The sequence below is a fragment of the Lepidochelys kempii genome, chromosome 1 (assembly GCF_965140265.1).
Source record: "Lepidochelys kempii isolate rLepKem1 chromosome 1, rLepKem1.hap2, whole genome shotgun sequence".
Lineage (NCBI taxonomy): Eukaryota > Metazoa > Chordata > Testudines > Cheloniidae > Lepidochelys > Lepidochelys kempii.
Window position 1 is genome coordinate 269,040,879 of NC_133256.1, and position 17,593 is coordinate 269,058,471.

Consider the following 17,593-nt stretch of genomic DNA (forward strand, 5'->3'; position numbering starts at 1 on the left):
TTTCTCTAATCATATTAAGGAAGCCAGACTAAGAGAAAACAGTTGTTGCTCTGTGCTTAAGTTATGTCCATGAGCCCAAACGCTGTCTATCTGCCCCGCAGGATGTTTCTACTAAAAAGCGGTTAACAGTGAAATAATTCAGGTTATTTAAACTGATACTGCACTCTGAGAGCCATTCTTTCAGATTGCAGTATACTGGTAATATCTGGAGGGCTCTCTCTTCCACTGTCAGGGCAGAAACAATTTAAAAAATACCTTGAAAGTTCAGATTCTGCAGAAACTGCTGGAGATGCTACATCAGGGAGATGCTAGCATGGCATACTACTAAGTACTGGCTCAGTGCAAACCCATGCTCAGAACTCAGAGGGTATATCTTCACTGCAAGTTAGCCTGCGCTCTTATCCAGGTGTTACCCTACCACAAAAATCTCTCACCTGAGTTAAGTGGTGCTTTCAACCCAGGCCACGTGGCCTGGGTTGGAGGTATGGTTTAGAGCTCAGGTTCCACTTTCTCGGAGCAGCTAACCTGTCCCCTTTGCAGCGAGGACACAGGCTAAAATCACTTGATTGCTGATAGTCCTCCAGTGCCTTCCCAGAAATCCCCCCAGTGCTCAGAAGGATAGACAACTTCTCCCACAACTCACTGGGAAAGCATCATAGAATCATAGAATATCAGGGTTGGAAGGGACCCCAGAAGGTCATCTAGTCCAACCCCCTGCTCAAAGCAGGACCAATTCCCAGTTAAATCATCCCAGCCAGGGCTTTGTCAAGCCTGACCTTAAAAACCTCTAAGGAAGGAGATTCTACCACCTCCCTAGGTAACGCATTCCAGTGTTTCACCACCCTCTTAGTGAAAAAGTTTCATGGAGAGGCTTGGTTTAGTGCATCACAAAGAACCATGGGAAACGTCTCCAGAAGACTTAGTGATACACATGGGTGAGTGCAGTACCAGTGAGGACATCATAACCTGAGTAGGTCTTTGTAGTGTGGCTGCTGGCACCCAGGTTAGGCTAAGTCAGGTGCTCAGACCTGAGTGCCAACCATCCAGGCTCATTCTGCAGAGAAGACAGACCCACAGACCCATTCAAGAACAAGGATTTAAACCTGCTAAAAACCAGCTGAGGGGGCTAGCTGGTGGCGTAGATAAATGCAATAAAGGAAAATTGGGTTTAACTTGACTTAATGTAGAATCATAAATGACCATCATTTTGGTGGTCTCAGCTCACTCATTTTAAGAGATTTGCCAAAATAAAATGTTCATATGGTTTGGCACAATAGCCATTCCTTCATTCAGGAAGAGGTGTTAGAACAGCAGTAATGTCACCCTGCAGCGAAGTAAGGCTTGAGGTGTGGCTGGTAGAGAGATGGGGGAAATTGCATATCTGTTACCTCATTAATCTAGACAACACTGCCAGTCACTGACTTGTTTATAAACACCAACATTTACCCACAAATAATTCTCCAAAGAGAATCCAACCCTTTGCAGATGGCATGATCTGGGCCTACCACAGTGGGATCCCGGAGTGGTGCTATTAGGTGTTACAATAATTCATAACAATAACAACACAAACTTTCCATATTAGAAAGGCAGTTTGTTTCCAAATTTTCTTTTGAAGCCAGATGTAGCATAGCAGGAGATTTTGTACCAAATAGGTATAGAACATTGGTCTGGAAAGGCAAATGCTAAATACAAGTAAATTAATGTAGCGTACATCTAGCATTGGTCAATATTTTAATTAAGAAAAACAAATTTCCATACTGAATTTTACAGGACCAATTAGTAATGTGCTTTTCAGTCATTTCCTGTGATGGTCACTTCTGGAAAAGCACACAAACTTTATAAATACGCCAGTCTGCTACAGAGATTGCAACAGCTACTGACTGATTTGACTTTGTAATATCGATTTTCAAAAAACCAAGTGGTTAAAAGTTAGGCTTCTAAACAAGTGATATGATTTCTAAATGTATTGTACACCAAGCAACTCCCATTGACTTCAGTGGGAGTGCTGGGTGCTCAGTACTTTTAAATATTAGGCCACTAATTTAGGAACTTAAATATAGCCCTAAAGCCTGAATTTTATGCTACTGCTTTTTAAAATCGCACACTCCTTACACACAGAGCAGCAAGAGCATCAGAGAAAATATTGTTGATAAGTTTTCTGTGAAGGCCTTAAAAACAAACCACCAACAAAATCAGCCTGGTTTAATTATCATTATAACTTCAGTGTCTGACTCAGTGGATATATTCAAGTGATGAATCTTTGCAGTAAGACGCATTATACCAGACTTAATATCCTTCAGATAGCAGAGGAAGGGTGTACAATGGTCTTGTGTAACACTTGTTATGTGTCCATGTTTTATGAAATGTGACCCTACTCATATATCTAGTTAACAGCCAAAGCATTAAATACTTTAGCAACGGTTACTAGCACTGTATCGCATATTGTTTAGATAGGTTTTGTAGTAGATTGAAAAGGTTTTGTACTTGATAGAAAAGAATAAAATACATTTTAAAGACCTCTTAACTGTCAAAGAGAGCAATGAGACAACCTTGCTCTAAATTTTAAGAGTACAATTGTTTTAATATAAAACAATGCCCACGAAAGAAAGATTCTTAAAGACTAATGAAAGGGAGTTTTCCATTCAAAGGGATACTACTGTCAAGTCAAATGTGGTCCTAAATGTAGGCTATTTAAAAACAAGCTTTTACAAGACCTAAATCAATAGAGACATTTCTATGAATTTAAAAAGAATGACAATGGACATTTTTTTAAAACAACAACAAAATTTCCCTGCAGTATATGCCACCCCATCATTGTAGCATTAAGTCAGGGCATGGGAAAGCTGAAGACAAAACTGATTAGAAAGTCATGATAAGCCAAAGAGAACCTGACATTCATTTTCAATTGTCAAGCGTGAGGACAAAAACCAAACAGCATAAATAGCGGCAAGTGAACAAGATTTTTAAAAATTTTCTGTTTTCCTTTCCTAAGGTAGTACTGGGAATTCTAGGAATGCAGGATGTAACCTTCAAATGTTATCTGCAAAATAGGTAAGGAGATTTATTTTAAAAACTATATAGGAAATGCCATACTGGATCAGACCATGTAGTCCAGTGTCCTCTCCAGTAGTGGTTGACACCAGCTGCTTCAAAGGATGGTGCAAGAAACAATGCAGTAGATAGTTATGGGATAACCTGTCCACAGGGAAAGTTTCTTCCTAACCCCTATCAGTTAGATGTTGGCTAAAGCCCTGAAGCCCTGAGGGTTTATATCGCTTGCAAACATTTTTTGTTTTAATCTTTACTTTGGAACTTAACTCTGGATGTGTTCATTATGTTTAACCCTACACGGTGACCTTTCAGTGCAGAATGTAAAACACAAAGTTTACCTGATTCAAAGAAGCTGACTCAAGAGTCTATCAACAGTGGCATAAAGTGGTGGGGTATGTTACATTATTTTTCCACTTGTACTGGTTTAGTATTCCTTGAGAATCAAATTCTGCCTGGTGTGGTAGATTCAACTCCCTTTGAGACCAATGTATAGTGTGGGTGTGTAACAGCATGAGAGGGGCTTTGCAAAAAAAAAAAAAAAAAGAAATCTTTCATGCTCTTAGTAACTTCTCCGGCTCCCTGTCTAAGTTTTATTCACTTAGGGCACCAGAGTGGATGCAGCAGGTGTATGTCACCCTCTTTTGCCACGTACACCTAACATGTAGCTAACACCACTGTTTATATCACTTCTAGATTTTGCCCAGAAATTCCTCCAGGAGTTGCACTTCCCCTCTCCAGGCTACATTTGGCTGAATTAGCCCATGATCTTTATGCTCACGCAATTCCATATACATAAGCCACACTCAGATTGTTTTCAAATAGAACATATACATGTATATGAGATTCCTGAACAGAGGGTGAGTGTTCAGCACTTTCTGAAAAGCAGGTTCCTCTAAGGTGTCAAGCTAAGCACTCAAATAGAACATATACATGTATACAAGCAGTTTGAAACAGCAAAATATTATATATCTAATCTATAGCTATATCTATAAAAAAAATTCCAAAGCTCAAATTGATTTACATTGTTTATTTGAGACTTGTTGATAGAATTATGCTTTCATACACCATAATAGGATATAATTAATTAAGATATAAGTGAGGTGTAACAGGATCATGAATGGCTGAAGGTCGGGACTGTATTATAGAAGACTAAAAATAAAATACCAGCAGATTGTTTCTGGGCCTGAATGAGCTGATTCTGCCAAACCATACTGTCAGGTACCAGGAGTCCAGAAAACCATGGCAAACTGGGCAGCCAGCAGACTGTTCAGATGGCCCTCTCCTCCCTAATTTACCTTATGGGGGTACAGGACAAAAAAACCTCTCACCCCCAAAAACTTTATGAAGACCTCTGACTTAAGTGAGAGTGCTGAAATATATTGGGCAGAACCTGGGGGAGGAGGATGTTCCGCATTGGCTCTAGAGATGAGTCAGTCTTCTTGAGGGGCTGCCCATAAATTGATCTAAAAATTCTGGACCCAAACTGTTTACCTACCAAAAGTGAACAAAAAGAACGATAATTTCTTAAAGCATGTTAAAAAATCATCTGGCATACATATAATTATAAGAGACATCAAAAGCTCCCACAGAAAACTGAAAGCTACAAGGAAGAACAGAGTAATAAAATTACCAAGCTGCTTGTCTGCCATTTCCTCGATTTCTAATTAAGAGAAATCAGAACACTGATAAGTGATTCAATGAATCCAATTGATTTCATTTAGCAAAAAACTCAAGAGCCACCAATCAATAACAAGACTTCACTCAAGCATATGCTGGATCACAGAAGGATCCACTTCTACGGCCATCAGACTGGTGTGCAGATTTTGGATTGTTGCTTTGATTCCAAAACGCTGTCTCCAAAGGACAAATGCAGCCACAATCTGTGACTGCACATTGTGAGGGTGATGGACTTTACATCTGTAGATGTCATTCAGTGACAAACCCAGGGACAGTACAATATGCTCCCACTCAGGCCCCAGACTCCTGGCAAGTTTGTTAATCTGATGATCTGTTGGTGGGTTCTTCAAAACATCTGGTGGAATTCCAGTTAACCCGTCACCTGGAAAAAAGCAAAAAGCATACATACATCACTAGGCAATATTTTGGGCAAAAAATGGGCAAGGTTAATGCAGCCGGAAGCTTCAACAAAAGGGTTAAGGTTTATGGTTAAAGACTGAATTAATTTAGGGAACAAAACATATATAAAACAGAAGGATTCATTACAAAAAAAAAGTGCTAAACAAACTTTGTTATAGGACTCTGAGATTTAGGAAAATAAAAGACCTAGACATAGTGATACTACTGAGGGTACGTCTACACAGCCTGTGGAACCAAGCCTCCCAGCCTGGGCTGACAGACGTGGGCTAGCAGGGCTCACACTAGCATAGGTGCTGGAACTAGGAATGCTGGGGGTGCTGCCACGCCCCACGGCTTGAAGTGGTTTCCATCATATGCAACGTTTACAGTCTGGTTCAATGGCTCTCTGTGCCTCCGCTATATAAATTGTTCCAGCTCCATCGCACATTAGCCCTCCAAAAAGAGCTGTGTAGGCAGCGCTTTGAAATTGCGGCTTGGGTTGGAGCTCTGGCTCTGAAGCCCCCTCCATCCCCTTCCTAGGCTTCAGAGCCCGAACTGCAACTTCACTAGCTCAGACATAGGTAAGAGGTTTTTCACAGGAGTGGGTGGGTGAGATTCTGTGGCCTGCGTTGTGCAGGAGGTCGGACTAGATGATCATAACGGTCCCTTCTGACCTTCATATCTATGAATCTATTAAACTAGTTTCAGAGGGCTAGCACAAGTCCTGCTAGCCCGAGTCTGTCAACCCAGGCTGGGAAGCTTGCTGTCACAGACTAGTACACATACTCTAAGAGGCCAAGAGTTTCAAAACTGACTGGTGGTACTGGGTGCCTAACTTGAGATTCCTGAACAGAGGGTGAGTGTTCAGCACTTTCTGAAAAGCAGGTTCCTCTAAGGTGTCAAGCTGAGCACTCAAAATCACCAGTCACTTTGGAAAACTTTGGCCAGAGTTTATGTCATAGTTGCTAAGGCCAGAACGGATCATTATGGTCATCTAGTCTCACCTTCTGCATAAACACAGGCCATAGAATTTTGGCCCGTAATTGCGTCAAGCCCATAATTCCTGGTTTAACTACTGTATATCTTTGAGAAAAATATCCAACCTTAAAGACTTCAAGGGATGAAGAATCCACCACATTCCTAGATAACTTGTTCCAATGGTTAATTAACCACATAGTTAAAAATTTGTTCTTTACTTTTAGTTTAAATTTGTCTCGCCTCAGCTTCCAGCTATTGGATCTTGTTATGCCTTTGTCTGTTATATGAAAGAGCCATCTACTATCAGAAATCTTCTCCCCATGGAGTTACTTATAGGTCATGATCATCCCTTAACCATCCTCTTTTAAGTTAAATACACTGAGCTTCTTTTGTCTCACTAAGAGGCATGCTCAAATCATTCTTGTTGCTCATTTTTGATCTCTTTCCAATTTGTCAAAGTCCTTTTTGAAGCGTGGCCATGATGAGTAGACACAGTATTGCAGTAATGGTCTCACTAAGGCTTTATACAGTGATAGTAAAATCTCCATACTGCTTCTTCTTCCCCTACTTATATGCGCAATGATCACATTGGACTGTGAGCTCATATTCAGCTGGCGTTCTACAAGTACCCCTAAGTCTTTTATGTGTTGATGCTTACCAAAATATAGTCCCCTATTCTATGAGTCTGATCTACATTCTGCGTGACCTAACTTTCATGCATATAGTTGTATTAAAATACATGTACTTCAAATAAGCCTGGCTTACCATGGAATCAAACTTGCTCTATAGAACTGACCTGTCCTTATCGTTAGTTACCATTCCACCAATTTTTGTCATCTGCAAATTTTGCCAGCAATGCTTTTATAGTTCCTTCCCAGACCACTGATAGAGATATTGAATAACAGAGGGCCATTAAAAGATCCCTGTGGGATCCTACTAGAAATGCTCCCAGTGGATGGTGATCCCCCATTTACAGTTACCTTTTTTTTTTTTTTTTAAGATCTAGCAGTTAGCCAGTTTTTAATCAATTTCACCAAATTGCCCATGTCTCCTCTCCACTCCTGCCAATACAATACCAACCTGCAACGCCTTATCTCACTGAGCTATTTGGCCTCTCCTCATTCACAATCTCCTTCCCATTACAAATAGTTTCCCATAATCCCTCTTCCCCGACCCAGTTCCATTCATCTGGCCTTCCTCAAATCTCTTTCATGGGATTTCTTCCAGTCCCATGGTCCCAAAACAATTCTTGTGGCTAGCTCCTGAATTTTGTCCAAGCTCCCCAGTGCTTCCCGCAAAATCCAGGCATGTATTGCTCACCTCAGAAAATTCCAATGCACTGCAAGATTTTACTACCAGAGTCACAGACTACAGTACCAATACAGTCCATCCCCCAATACAGCCACCTGCGGAAGTGCATAGGTTACCATAGTTAACAGTGTTTAAAATGTTAAAGGAATTGAACGTAAAACCTCCGGTTAACCTGGGGGGCCTTCCTGAGTATTCCTTATTGTAATTTCAAAGGAACTGAAAAGGATATTTTAGATCTCAATGTGCTGTTCAGAGACACAGTCTTTTGCCTCTAAAGTCACAGCTGATACTAGTTACATTGAAAATGATGCAATTAGAAAGAAGGTATTGCAAACATATCTATGAAACCTAGTCATCCTTAGATACTAACTGTCCCTTGAGATTACACCCTGATGCTACAGGCCAATGAATTTTGTACTCTAAATTTGTTGCCTGGGGGATTGCATCAAAATGGAAGATAAATACCCTCCAAGAGAGTGCTAATTATAGCCTACTGATCTCAATAATGAATAAGCAGCCAGCTCCCTACAGAAGAGCTGCTTTGTGAAATCTAATTCATAGCTCCAATATCATGCTCAGTCTCCATCAGCGTAACACAGTAACAACAGTGAAAATGCAGCACTCCCTTTGCATCACGAAAAGTTTCTTGTAAAATATTTTTGGCATAAAAAATCCAGGGCCTGCAGATCATTTGGGTCATTCAAGACTGATGTACACTATCAAGAGCTCTTTTGAATAAAATAAATAGTTACTGTCTGAAAAATATTTTAGGCTGCTTTCATCTTTATGTCTCCAGACCACTAGAAGAGCCCTGGGGGGTTGGATGGTTAACAGAGGACTAATGATGGGCTACCCTGCCTTCCTTAGGTCACCAGTACAATCCCAGCCCAAGTCAGTACTAGCTGAACAGGATGACCCCCCCCAATTGGCCATTTAGTGGCTTATGGGAAATGAGTTGGTGGTCTCAGTCCAGATCACAGTGGATGTAATTTCCAATCAGTTTGCAAAAGTGGATTATTTTGGGCCTGATCCACTGAAGTTAATCAATGTCTTTCAACCGACTTCAGTAAGCTTTGGGTCATGCCTTTTGTTGGCAATCTCAACAAAGGCATCAAGGATGAAATGGGTAAGAAAACTGAACTACCCTCTCATCAGTAGAGGGGGTCTCTCCAGAAAAGGGTTAAGACAACGTTGGTGGGGCTGCCTGTACTGCCGCTTCCCAGCTCTGCAGGTAATCAGAGGCCTGTCTCCATAACTGTTAATCTGAACCCTCCGTGAACAAATATTTAACTAAAACTAAAATTAAAAAGATATGGTACAGTATAACTATGGTTATATTGTACTCTGGCCGATAATATCTCATGGTAATACAGTTATTATTATGCTTAGCTACTAAATATAAAACAATGACTGCTCCCCTCCCCCCAAAGAACTGTTATCTGCCAACCTCCTATGATCTTTGCTCTTATACCAAACTGTTTACATTTTCTGGGCACTAGCAATAAGATGATTTTATGCTGAGGATATTGAAATGTGATAATGCAGGAGGCCTAACAAAAACACGTTATCCTGCGCGTCCATTCTCTAATATTAAACAGATTTGATTACACCTAGTTGTGACCCAGGGAACCCTTGGTGTCAAATAGCGGAAAGCACAGGGGGTTGGATAGGTTTTATAGGGATCTCCTGGGTCAGATATCTGCATGATAGCTCACCAGAAGGTGACATGAAAGGTCTCTACCGAGAGCCGGTAGCCCACTGGTTGCCATAACTATTGCAAAATGTATGTAGGGATAATATTTAAGGAGTTACGTATCTACACTGAAAATTATGTTCTTAAGGTCTTAGAGTAAGGGAGGTCACCAAGAGGAGACATACCTTGGACATATTCCTTTCAGGCAGGAGGTAGCAGACACTTATATCCCTGTCTGATCATTTGTGTATTGTCTGCCTTACACTGGAGGCCTATGTGCATACTGAGCCAGGTGCCAGTCAAAAAGCTACAAAATCTACAAAAGAGAAAATCTACAGGCAGAAACAAATACAGCAGGCGCAGTGTCCTGTTTATGGATGTAGAAAAAGGATGGGAGTGGTACATCCAGGGGGGCAAGGAAACTCACTCAGTCATCCTTGACCTAGGAGACAAGCTGACAAGTTGTCTGTCTCATGAAAGGAGGATTACAGACAAGCCTGGTTGTAAAGCACTGCAAGGATTTGGGGTGAGCATTTGCTCTAAGACACGAGAATATCTTAGTAATTAAGTCTACTTTTTAGGATGAGTGTTATGATTTTGTTTTATATGTAACCATTTATTTCCCCTGCTACTACTTGAGTCTCTGTGCTTTGTTAAACAAACTTATACTTAATTTCATTATAAATGGGGCCCTACCAAATTCACAGTCCATTTTGGTCAATTTCACGGACAGAGGATTTAAAAAATCATAAGTTTCATGATTTCAGCTATTTAAATCTGAAATTTCACAATGTTATAATTGTAGGGGTCCTGACCCATAAAGGAGTTGTGGGGGGAGGTCCGCCAGGTTATTCTAGGGGGGCTGCGGTAACTGCTACCTTTACGTCTGCGCTGCTGCTGGAGGCGGCGCTGCCTTCAGAGCTGGGCAGCTGGAGAGCGGCGGCTGCTGGCCGGGAGCCCAGCTCTGAAGGCAGCGCAGCTGCCAGCAGCAGCACAGTAGTAAGGATGGCCTGGTATGGCATTGCCACCCTTACGTCTGAGCTACTACCTGCAAAGCTGCACCCTCAGTCAGGAGCCGCCACTCTCTAGCTGCCCAGCTGTGAAGGCAGCAAAATAGAAGTAAGGATGGCATTGTACAGATTTGCCACCCTGACTTCTGTGCTGATGCTGGAGGGGCGCTGCCTTCAGAGCTGGGCACCTGGCTAACACCCGCTGCTCTCTGGCCACCCAGCTCTGAAGGCAGCATAGAAGTAAGGGTGGCAAAACCGCAACTTCCCTAAAATAACCTTGCAACCCCCCTGCAACTCTCTTTTGGATCAGGGTCCCCAAATTTGAGAAATGCTGGTCTCCTCCATGAAGTCTGTATAGTATAGGGTAAAAGCACACAAAAGACCAGATTTCAAGGGAGGGAGCCCAGATTTCACAGCCAGTGACGTGTTTTTCATGGCCGTGAATTTGGTAGGTCCTTAATTATAAACAGCTAATTGCTGTGCATTACGTGGAGTGGTGATCCAAGGTAGATCTGGAAAGCTGGGATGTAGTGTTTCTTTGGAAACAGTGAATCTGTGTATACTGCAAGTGTCCAGTGGACGAGGGGCTGGACACTCCAGGGGGATTGGAGGGCTCAAGGTTTGGAGAGCAACTATTGCTACTTCTGCAGAGTAGCAGTGGGGCCTGCAAAGACTAAAGGGGAGTGTTTGAGTTGATGGTGGTGTTGGGGAGCTGACCCACGCCAGGCACAGACAAGGCTTCCTCATGCTAAGGGCAGATGCAGTAGTGAGATGCTTGGCAACTCGTACCCCTGGGAAGCATCACACAAGTATCTTGCCTTCAGCATAGAATCATAGAATATCAGGGTTGGAAGGGACCCCAGAAGGTCATCTAGTCCAACCCCCTGCTCAAAGCAGGACCAATTCCCAGTTAAATCATCCCAGCCAGGGCTTTGTCAAGCCTGACCTTAAAAACCTCTAAGGAAGGAGATTCTACCACCTCCCTAGGTAACGCATTCCAGTGTTTCACCACCCTCTTAGTGAAAAAGTTTTTCCTAATATCCAATCTAAACCTCCCCCACTGCAACTTGAGACCATTACTCCTCGTTCTGTCATCTGCTACCATTGAGAACAGTCTAGAGCCATCCTCTTTGGAACCCCCTTTCAGGTAGTTGAAAGCAGCTATCAAATCCCCCCTCATTCTTCTCTTCTGCAGGCTAAACAATCCCAGCTCCCTCAGCCTCTCCTCATAACTCATGTGTTCCAGTCCCCTAATCATTTTTGTTGCCCTTCACTGGACTCTCTCCAATTTATCCACATCCTTCTTGAAGTGTGGGGCCCAAAACTGGACACAGTACTCCAGATGAGGCCTCACCAATGTCGAATAGAGGGGAACGATCACGTCCCTCGATCTGCTCGCTATGCCCCTACTTATACATCCCAAAATGCCATTGGCCTTCTTGGCAACAAGGGCACACTGCTGACTCATATCCAGCTTCTCGTCCACTGTCACCCCTAGGTCCTTTTCCGCAGAACTGCTGCCTAGCCATTCGGTCCCTAGTCTGTAGCTGTGCATTGGGTTCTTCCGTCCTAAGTGCAGGACCCTGCACTTATCCTTATTGAACCTCATCAGATTTCTTTTGGCCTAATCCTCCAATTTGTCTAGGTCTTTCTGTATCCTATCCCTCCCCTCCAGCGTATCTACCACTCCTCCCAGTTTAGTATCATCCGCAAATTTGCTGAGAGTGCAATCCACACCATCCTCCAGATCATTTGTGAAGATATTGAACAAAACCGGCCCCAGGACTGACCCTTGGGGTACTCCACTTGATACCGGCTGCCAACTAGATATGGAGCCATTGATCACTACCCGTTGAGCCCGACAATCTAGCCAGCTTTCTACCCACCTTGTAGTGCATTCATCCAGCCCATACTTCCTTAACTTGCTGACAAGAATACTGTGGGAGACCGTGTCAAAAGCTTTGCTAAAGTCAAGAAACAATACATCCACTGCTTTCCCTTCATCCACAGAACCAGTAATCTCATCATAAAAGGCGATTAGATTAGTCAGGCATGACCTTCCCTTGGTGAATCCATGCTGGCTGTTCCTGATCACTTTCCTCTCATGCAAGTGCTTCAGGATTGATTCTTTGAGGACCTGCTCCATGATTTTTCCAGGGACTGAGGTGAGGCTGACTGGCCTGTAGTTCCCAGGATCCTCCTTCTTCCCTTTTTTAAAGATTGGCACTACATTAGCCTTTTTCCAGTCATCCGGGACTTCCCCGGTTCGCCACGAGTTTTCAAAGATAATGGCCAATGGCTCTGCAATCACAGCCGCCAATTCCTTCAGCACTCTCGGATGCAACTCGTCCGGCCCCATGGACTTGTGCACGTCCAGCTTTTCTAAATAGTCCCTAACCACCTCTATCTCCACAGAGGGCTGGCCATCTCTTCCCCATTTTGTGATGCCCAGCGCAGCAGTCTGGGAGCTGACCTTGTTAGTGAAAACAGAGGCAAAAAAAGCATTGAGTACATTAGCTTTTTCCACATCCTCTGTCACTAGGTTGCCTCCCTCATTCAGTAAGGGGCCCACACATTCCTTGGCTTTCTTCTTGTTGCCAACATACCTGAAGAAACCCTTCTTGTTACTCTTGACATCTCTGGCTAGCTGCAGCTCCAGGTGCGATTTGGCCCTCCTGATAACATTCCTACATGCCCGAGCAATATTTTTATACTCTTCCCTGGTCATATGTCCAACCTTCCACTTCTTGTAAGCTTCTTTTTTATGTTTAAGATCCGCTAGGATTTCACCATTAAGCCAAGCTGGTCGCCTGCCATATTTACTATTCTTTCGACTCATTGGGATGGTTTGTCCCTGTAACCTCAACAGGGATTCCTTGAAATACAGCCAGCTCTCCTGGACTCCTTTCCCCTTCAAGTTAGTCCCCCAGGGGATCCTGGCCATCCGTTCCCTGAGGGAGTCGAAGTCTGCTTTCCTGAAGTCCAGGGTCCGTATCCTGCTGCTTACCTTTCTTCCCTGCGTCAGGATCCTGAACTCAACCAACTCATGGTCACTGCCTCCCAGATTCCCATCCACTTTTGCTTCCCCCACTAATTCTACCCGGTTTGTGAGCAGCAGGTCAAGAAAAGCGCCCCCCCTAGTTGGCTCCTCTAGCACTTGCGCCAGGAAATTGTCCCCTACGCTTTCCAAAAACTTCCTGGATTGTCTATGCACCGCTGTATTGCTCTCCCAGCAGATATCAGGAAAATTAAAGTCACCCATGAGAATCAGGGCATGCGATCTAGTAGCTTCCGTGAGCTGCAGGAAGAAAGCCTCATCTACCTCATCCCCCTGGTCCGGTTGTCTATAGCAGACTCCCACCACTACATCACTCTTGTTGCACACACTTCTAAACTTAATCCAGAGACACTCAGGTTTTTCTGCAGTTTCGTACCGGAGCTCTGAGCAGTCATACTGCTCCCTTACATACAGTGCTACTCCCCCACCTTTTCTGCCCTGCCTGTCCTCAGCATGTAAAGAGCATGTTATCAGCCCTTTAATAATAAATTATCATCATCATCATCATCATCATATATAAAACCCATCCAGGAAATCTTTTAATCTTCCATTTAATCCAACATGGGTGTACATGTTTCTGGGATGTTAGCCAGATGTTATATTTAATACAAAGCATTGTTATCTGAGTCCCATTCTATACTCTGTGTTGATTCTTTTTCATATATAGTAGCACAGTTTTTGGAACATTTGGGACAGATAAATAGATAGATAGATGTTATCTAGATATATAAAAACTGTTGTATCTTTATTGAGAAATATTTAAATAGGCCACTTTAGATTCTAAGTTACATAAAAGAGGGTTGAGGTTTATTAAGATTACTGTTTTACAAAAGCAAAGGCATTTCAGTTGAGGGTGAAATTTGCTATACAATTGAGGCCTTAGTCTTAACATATTGTTCAGATACTACAAGTAATTTGTAGTAACTACAAAGTATCCCCTTAAATACTACTTCAGTGTGCTCTAGTGAGCCTACGTGTTGGGGCCATATAGCAAATTTCAATGAACAAGGATCAAACTCATAATCCTTTTCTTTCAGTCCTGATGCATGCAAATTGTATCGCACCTTCCAAAGCCCTGTCTGCTCCCATTTCTAAGGGCTAGTCCACATTAGAAGTGATGCAGCTGTGCTGCTGTAGAACATATGATGAAGACGCTCTATACCGAAATGGCAAAGCTCTCATTGACTTTAATGCTGCAGGATCAGGCGGGGTGTTCCTGAGCTTCCAGACCAGTGCACAGACAGGAGGATGGTACTATGCTGGTGAAAGCAGAAAGCCAACAGAATCAGGATCTAAGCAGAACAGACCATAGATGCGTACCCAGACACAACATGGCTCTCCCTTAATAATCCAAGCAGCACAACCTTAAGTGGAGCAAAATGGCAGGATGCCACCTGTGAATTCCCTTGTTCCTCAGGGCTGTTCTGACTTACAGCAGACTAAATGGGCCATTGAACAGCCCCGGGTCACTGGAGCATTCCAGTAATGCCCCGATGCCAAGGGCGGTGAGGGGAGATGGCATAAAACTAACCAAAGCAGGCTTTATGCCACCTTGAGATTTTCTTATGTCAGGGGACTCCCCAGCTGGCCATGTCAGTCAGCTTTAGCGCTGCTTTGTGCCACTCGTTAGGGCCAAGGATCTGGTCTTCCATTCCCAAGATTGTTGGAAGTCATTAGGAAGTGCGTAATTCCCACAGAGTTCATAGCAAGCGTATCAATAGCCTCAGTGATGACTTTAGCCTCCTGCCTTCACTCCGAGCACAGTTCTTCCCTGAAAAGTGCTAAATTAAAAAAGGCAGCCTGAGGCTCAACATTTCTCATCTCTCAGTGATCTCCATAGCAAATCTGCTCACTTGACAAATCTAGTGAGCCAACAGCCTGTCACACTCGGAACACACGTTTCATTTTTTAAAGGAACTTAACACCAAATTGCTCTCCCTGAGGCCCCCTACAGGCCTATACACTTCCTTAACTGAAACACATCACAGCTCTAACAGCAGGTACCAAACTGGCACACACAAAGCTGCCAGGTTCTGTCCTGCTCCAGGTGTGATATATTACACAAATTATTTAAAGAGTGAATGTTCCTATTAGCAAATAATTTGCATGTAGCTATAAACTCAGGGCATAGACTGGAACAGAATTTGGCAGCTCTGACTGGTAGCTGGGTGGGGGCAGTGAAATCTGAGTGGGAAGCATGGGGAGGTGGTGGTGTGAGGATTGGTGCTGCAGCAGAGCAGAGTGCTAGGGCTCCCAGGGACAGGGAACCCCTCAGGGAGGTAAGAGGTACTTGTGCTGCTTGTTGCAGGGTAGGATAGAGTGAGCTGGGAGCTCTGGAAGCCGGAGGATAGAGGATGTTGGGGCTCATAAGTGGGGGCACTTGGCAGAGGTGGTGGTGGGGAATAGAAGGTTCTGGGGCTCCCTGGGAGTGGGGGGCAGGTTGGGGATGGGGTAGTTTAGCTTGGTTTGTACTGAGGGCAACCTGAGGCCGGTATCAGGCCTCCCTCTTGTGCTGTCACCCTTCCCACCTTCTCTTCCTGGCTGCTCCTTCTTGACCCCATTCCATCAGGCAGAACTATGGGCAAATGCCTGTAGCCCCCTGCAGCATATCCAAATACGTGAGGTCAAGGCTGCCCTGTGGGAATACGTGACTGGACTGTCAGATACATGTTCTGAGATATGCGTGATATTTAGCAGCCCTGCACAGTGAATGTTTACTATGTACAGCACCAAGACCCTTGTTTGCACTTTGCAAATACTTGACAATGAGAATGAAGTATTACAATGATGTTACAGTTATTCTAAACTTCAAAGGGGTCAGATCCTGCTCTCATTTAAGCACAAGCATGGGCTCAGATTGCTCAACATTGATGCGGTCATATAAATTACCCAGACCATTTCCCAATTTCTGACGTTGTGCAAATTGGACATTGAACTTGCTCAGGGGAGGAAGAATGGCACTTTGCAACAGCTCCAAATAAATCATATATTCTGGAATAGGAAGCTATTACTTATGTACATACCACCCCCTTTCCACCCTGTCTACTAACAGGATGGAAGAGTCTGAACCAAAGCCCATTCAAATCAATGGTGGTCTTTCCACTGGCATCAATGGGTTTTGGAAAAGTATTTCAAGGATCAAGGAAAATAGATTTAGATGCTGTAATATTTGAATTTAGGCAAACAGGTTGGATATGTTAGAAAGTTTTCCTTATCAAAGTCAATTGAAGTAATATAGATTAGAACGTTCTTTAGAAGGTACAGAACCCCCTGCAAGCATTGCTGTGTACAGGAATCTATCTGTGCTGTTACACACATGAGCAATGAGTAACATTTCTTCACCTTGGGAGAACATGTCCATGATGCAAGATTTTGGCAGGCCCTGCCCTAATCTCTCCCCACTGCTCCCCTGGAAGAGGTTTTTACTCACTACTTAGCCTCGCCTTCTCCTCATAACCCAGTACAAGGACATCTACTTGTAGTCCTGTCTCATAATTGCTGCCAAGAATTAGCTGACCTGTAAGTGGAAACTCCCTTTTCCTTGAATTACAGAATGGAATCAGTATTTTGGAAAATTCTGGTGATGGAAAAGCTATCTGCAGAAACTAGGGACCAGATTCTTTTCTCAGTAACACCTCAGTATAAATCCAGAGTAACTCCACTGCCTGCTGTAGAGTATGATCAAGCTCAGAGTCTGGCCTATTAAATATACTGCAATATGGAATCTGTACCAAGAGCAGAATGAGGAAAACACCACAAGTCTTCCAAAACTTGCATAATACTTTTCAGGTTCAGTTAGCACTTACCTGTTTATTCCCCATTCCCTCAAACCTACAGTAGCACAGGCTTTAATGAGAAAATTATGCTAGTTTGGGATACTGCTGAGTTAGGTATATACTGTACGTATAGTTTTGCTCTGCAGCCCTTGTTTTCATGTCTGAATTAATTCAGGATGGTATGAAGCCTATATAACTGGATAGCTTCTAATCTGATGATTGCAAACAAAAAAGTCATTAAAATGCAGAATATGTATCATACCAGAAATCACAGCCACTGACAAGTATCCATATGATATTTAGTATTTCCATGTATTGTAACTGATTGATTGAAGCTGCTAATAAAAATGGAAGACAAAAAATAAAATATGGTTTGCCATGTCCTTTGAAATGCTTCTACATAGGATCCGCAAATTCTCCCAAACCTTAAGCATCTGGTAGTGAACGCTGGTAACTTTAATAGTCATCATAGCAAGTGGGGTTTTGTGACCGCAGACCCAAAACAGCGAACAACTGTTGGAGTTGGCAACTAATAATGATCTCACATTGGTCCATGACCCTAAGCAGCGTGGTATCTTCCATTCAGCATGCTGGAATAGGGACTACTGCCCAGGCCAGGGCTGGGTCACCTCATATGCCA

General features: G+C 43.2%; 1 protein-coding gene across 3 annotated transcripts in view; it reads right to left on the reverse strand.

Annotated features, from left to right (window-relative positions):
* Window positions 1–4,063: 4,063 nt before the first annotated feature.
* The window catches only part of CRADD (CASP2 and RIPK1 domain containing adaptor with death domain), a 95,603-nt gene continuing 82,073 nt past the window's right edge, over window positions 4,064–17,593 (reverse strand). For all 3 annotated transcript variants that reach the window (XM_073327543.1, XM_073327542.1, XM_073327544.1), the window contains exon 3: window positions 4,064–5,110. In XM_073327543.1, the coding sequence (XP_073183644.1) occupies window positions 4,809–5,110 (302 nt within the window). In that variant the 3' untranslated portion in view covers window positions 4,064–4,808. The remainder of the gene's footprint in view (window positions 5,111–17,593) is intronic.